The 5,639-nt window shown below is 38.2% G+C and overlaps 1 protein-coding gene across 1 annotated transcript in view; it reads right to left on the minus strand.

Annotated features, from left to right (window-relative positions):
• Nucleotides 1-3,827, minus strand: part of LOC121382381 (BMP and activin membrane-bound inhibitor homolog) — a 51,913-nt gene extending 48,086 nt beyond the window's left edge. The window contains exon 1 of the mRNA XM_041511968.1: nt 3,052-3,827. Within this exon, the coding sequence (XP_041367902.1) occupies nt 3,052-3,133 (82 nt within the window). The 5' untranslated portion in view covers nt 3,134-3,827. The remainder of the gene's footprint in view (nt 1-3,051) is intronic.
• Nucleotides 3,828-5,639: the final 1,812 nt, after the last annotated feature.

Here is a 5,639-nt window from a genome sequence, read left to right on the forward strand (position 1 = left end):
AAGAACTCTGTCGTATGTTTGTGAACGGTGCCGCAATATTTAGACAGCCAGTATTTGTGTCCAGCCCAAACTGCGAGAGTAAGCCCTGGCGTCCTTGTACAATAGTTTACTGTGGTGGAACGCTCAGACCATGACGTCGATTGGCGTGACGTAGTCTACACGTAACGCGTATTGTCGTCTTGTCATCGCCAACTCTGTCGGTGGGTTAAAGAGCCCGCCTGAGGTGCTTAAGGCAAAGGATCGAATCCCCTTCATAGACCTATTGTGGGTTTATTTTCTCTGACTACGTGCCACTGTATTTTGCATCCAATAGCAAATCTTTTATAAATCAATGTACTCTAATGGTGTCGTTAAATAAAACAAATTTAATAGTACTATCATCGTGCATTCATATATTGCGATCTGAGGAGGTAAATAACAAAACGAAACAGAAAGCAAACCGCAAATAAGAATAGAAGCTACGTTACGCCATTGCCATTTTATTATCATCATGTACGAGTATTAGTACTATTATCGTTCATGCATATCGTTGTGGCCTACGAAAAATAACCCACACACAAAAACCCGGATCATATTGTACCAATCGTGTACATGCATTACGATCATGTATGACACACAATGCCATATGATACATATTTTACTAGATAATGCAAGGAAATGTTTTCGCCAAATATAGATTTGTTACCTTTGCTCATCGCCAGTATTAGCAAGGAATGATCAGCGTCATATATCATAGTAAATAATATAGGCAATGGGGAAAACAACACTGTATCATAATTTATAAATGATCATCAAACCAGACCGTGAAACACGATTTTACATTATATCGTCGTGATTTAGTTTATTGCAAAACAAAAGAATGCTGTATGTAACATGCTGCAGATTTGTACTGCAAACAGATACAATGATAGACTAGTGATGTGCAAGTAAAACAGCTCTAGTTGTTTTAGGTATTTTACTATCAAACTACTTGGAACTTTACGAACACTTACTTTTGAAACAATAAACCACTAACACTTCTAGTAATATATTTTACGAAGGCAAACGAAACATTTCGAAATATTTTTGGTTCCAAAAACAAAAATAATGTTAAAGAAGGACAACCGTGTCGCCAGAGATATCTTAAAACAAATAAAACCAGATATTTTTCGCACAAACAAGAGGCCGCAAATAGCCAGTCACCTGGCATGACCATGCTATATTGATTTATTGTATTTATCGTTAAACAAACAATTGCGAACAAGGCGGTTGAGAAAGTCATGTGTGAGCCAGAAGGGATTTACAATTAGTCTTGAATTTTGTCACTTGGATCGGTTTCCTTATAGGAGGTGGAATTAGAACTGACAAGTTTTATTAATGTAGTACAGGCAAGGATTCAGTCTACGACATAGCGGAAGGCCTAATGCGCGGACTAAATAATCGTTCCAGTATCTGGAGGTTGTTTTGTTGGTTAATTAATCATCGGCTATTGGATATCAAACATTTGGTCATTCTGACACGTAGTCATCAGAGGAAACCCGCTACATTTTTCCTAATGTAGCAATCTGCTGCTAGGGATCATTTATATGCACTTTCCCACAGACAGGAAAAGCAGACTAAATAGTTTTTTCAGTGTATCTACTTTTGCTGTTAGCTAATTTTGTATCAATGAAGAAAATAATTGATGATTCAGATGCACAGTACCAATTGCTTTGATGCGTACCTACTGGATGAACATGCAAAAACATTAGCTGAAAATGTATTTAAAGCCACATTTTAAACGCACAAACCTAAATTGCAACTATTAATTGATCGCATAATATATTATACTATACAATAAAGCCTGAGTGTATTAGCTAATTTGATTAATTAATGAAAAACGGAAAGATTGGTATGCGTACCAAATACAGCATAGGATAAACGTGTATCCATTAGCTGAAAGTGTAAAGGCAAATTTTAACGTACAAATCCTGAATATAGTCATTAACTTAACACACAGACCTAATTGTAACGATTAACTGAACGGACATTACACTCGACTATGTGAACGTATGAAGACTCGGCGTAACCACCAGGTTAATGTTAAGAAGCCGGAGTATAACCTCTACTGCTCTAGCATGATTGTAACAACTGGATAGACGTAGGACCGCTGAACCAGCTTTCAGTCAAAAAGTCAATATCGTACATGATCACATTAAACGTGTCAAAAGTTCGTGTGCGACTGTCTCGTCTGTTTTCGTCAATATCGAATCTCCGTCTCCCACTATTACTTGTATGTGGATCTTATCAAATATTGACGACCCGTGATTGAAGACGTGGTCCTCAAGCCCACGAGATGATTGAACACGGAAGCTGCGCGACATGCACGCGCCAGGGGCAGGTAATTCCCAGGCGTCGTACAGGAAGCCCCACACAAGAAAATTTTCGTCGACGATTCATGCGGCCTGGCCTATTCGGGCCGATATCATCATACATCAAAACAATATTTACACAATTAATTTCGCCGTGACTCCACTGCCAGTAACGATATTGAAAGTGTTTCTTGTTCGACGGCGTTTTTTCGGCATGCTATTAAAGACGGCGACGGACATTATAAAGAAGTAATGATATTTTAGCAGAAAGTTTCAACAAAAGGTTGAGGACGACAAACCGTCATTTAGGAAGGGTTCATGATATCCCACTGAGAGGCGCTATGCTTTCGGATCTGTAAAACCCACTCAGCCCATGCTTCGCTACACATCCATTGAGAATGCTCAATGTACAATAATGCCCCCAAAGAAAGAACATAAATGTCCATTGGTTTGACAAGTTTGATTGTGGAATAATCAAGTGTAGTCTGAATCGCTCTCAAGAGTCCTCATGCTGTAATAAATCTAGGGCCTACGTGTTTTTCTTTCTTTCTTCTTCTCATTTCATTCCTTCTGTGACGACAGCACTGTGTGGAGCTTGTAAACTAGCAAACGACAGTGTAGAACTTGTAACTAGCAGACGACAGAATGGGGAAAAAAGAAACAAACAAGAAGCAAAGAGAAACAGGTGTCTATGAATGAAGTGAAGCAGACGACAACTTACCTTCAATTACAGCGAGACAGTATCCGAGTAAGAGGAGAAGAATTGACGTCGGCTCCATATCACTGCCAAACAGGCAGCACATACGGGTAGGAGGCACAACAACAACAAGAGTCAGTAGTGGTAGTAGTAGTAGAGTGTGTAGGTACAATTCCGTCAGTGCTGGGCGTGAGCAGACGACGAAGCGGTGTTCCACCTCCAGTGGTGAAGCACGCACTGAGTAGAAGCAGCCGACATTTGCTGTCTGCGACCAGCTCTCCACGCTTCATAACACAACTAAATCCGACCACATAACATATTCGGCTACACTTACACTCCTTGTGTCGCCACACCGGCGAGTTTCGTCTCTGACAGGGCCATGCCAGTCTTTCGGGAGTTTGGGCGACCTACACACACGTTATCTGATCAAATTCTCTCACCCTGCTAAGACACGGCACATTTTCTATGGTCAGCTATACGAAGTGGGCGGAGCTAGAGGCGGGGCGATAACTCTCGGGCTTATTAACAATTGTGTGCGATACGGCGCCAGAACGGCGGGTCGTACGCTGATATCGCGTAGTGTACTGTCAACGAAATGCCCGCTTGATTTTAGCCTCTTGTTCGTGCGCTGATCGCTGAACGATTAAACGGTCTCTTTCTGTTTGGTATTCAATACTCGTGTTCGTATGTGCAAATCTGCGGACCGGCTTCAGCAGTTGAAAACTGGAGACCCTTCTAAGCTGGAACTTTTAGGGGTAAAAAAAACAACCTTGCCGTCTATGGGTCCCAAACTGGCTAACGCCAAAGAACATGTTAAAATATTCACATTTGGTCCACCACACCACATCGCTAGACTTGTATTTTTACTTTTACTTTTAGTTATTATTAAAACAGCGTACAAAAATAATACAAAAAATTGTGTAACTTATTTAAAAAAACTAATACATTACTAATTACTTTCAACTCTTTGCTTAAATTACCTCCCTCCCCCCCCCCCCCCTAATCCCACCGCCGCCTTCACGGGTGTTATTTCTTCTTCTATCAGATAGTAGCTCCTCCTATCTTTGAACTTTTTTGTTATCCATACACACATCCCAGTGGTTATCTTTTCAAACGCCATATAGATAAATTATTAGTTTTGACAAATCCAATAAGTTTCTGGTTGACCCAATGTTTGTTTGTTTACTTTTTAACTTTCTATTTAAAATGATAAGTTTGACTAAAGAAAAGAAGTTTATTTTGTATAACGACACCACTAGAGCACATTGATTGATTAATCATCGGCTATTGGATGTCAAACATTTGGTAATTATGACTGGTAGAAAAAACCCGCTACATTTTCCTAACGCAGAAAGGGATCTTTTATATGCATTTTCCCGCAGACAGGAAAACACATATATATCACGGCCGTTGTCCAGTTGTGGTGCAGTGGTTGGAACGGGACAAGAATGGATCCACCGAAGTGGTTCGATCCTGCGACGCAAACACATCAGTCGAGCACTCAACCGACTGAGCTAAATACGGTTGACTAATGCCAAGAATTGTGTTGTTTTAACTATTGAACGTAAGTGTATATTTAACAACACCCCAGCACGAAAAACACATAAACTATTGGGTATCAAACGAAGGTAAATGACGATTAACACGTACGTTTTCAAAGTATCAATAAAGCACAGTGTAACTAGGTGCGAAGAGTCAACATAAAATTAAAAAAATAAAATCTCCAAAAAGACAAATAAAAATGTAACAACGGCTATTTAAAATATTTATTAAGTAACATTTATTTTAGAATGGATATACTGTAGTACCCACAGCATTTATATAATAACACAAGTACTAATTTATTTGTTTGCTCAGAAGAAGAAAACAAAACTGGTACAAAGCAAATAGTTTTGTAAACGTTTTTTTTTGTTGTTTTTTTTTGTAAAATGAAGTAGCAAAAACAAGTATCGTTGTATTTAACAGAACCTAACATACATTTAACATTTTACGTCTTCCTACAAATAATTTAAAACTGCATTCACATAATGTACTGTCACCAAGCTTGAATTTATTTATTTTTTAATTTGTTTGGTTGTTCTAACATAAAACATGAACGCTGCAGGCAAATCGAAATATAGTTTCACGAAGTGTTATATAGTTCTTCAACAATTGTAATACGGAAAACCCAAACTAAATATAAATATTAAATTACCAGCACTCAAATAATTCAACAATAGTACAAAAAAAGACGAGAAATTCTATTATATGGGAATACTTTTATATTTTATTTAATGGGGTGTGTATTTCTTAGGTCTTTTGAATGATGTAGTGTAAAATCAGAATTTCGTATCATGTAATATTATGAATATTTTATCAACACACATATATACATTCGCTTTTAATATATTAAAGTCGTATTATATTTTGACATGTATTGCTACATAATACTAGTATAAGCTTCAGACTCCACGACTGCATTAGTTGAAAATTATCCCACATTTGATTAATGTGTTGTTTAGGCTACAGTGACATTAACATAGTGGTATATGCAAAAGTATGACGTCAACAGGCGCGTGCGCAGGGAATTATGTCGGATGTGGGTCTAGACTGTGATGAGCGAAGTTTCTATG

The sequence above is a fragment of the Gigantopelta aegis genome, chromosome 9, assembly GCF_016097555.1.
Source record: "Gigantopelta aegis isolate Gae_Host chromosome 9, Gae_host_genome, whole genome shotgun sequence".
NCBI lineage: Eukaryota > Metazoa > Mollusca > Gastropoda > Neomphalida > Peltospiridae > Gigantopelta > Gigantopelta aegis.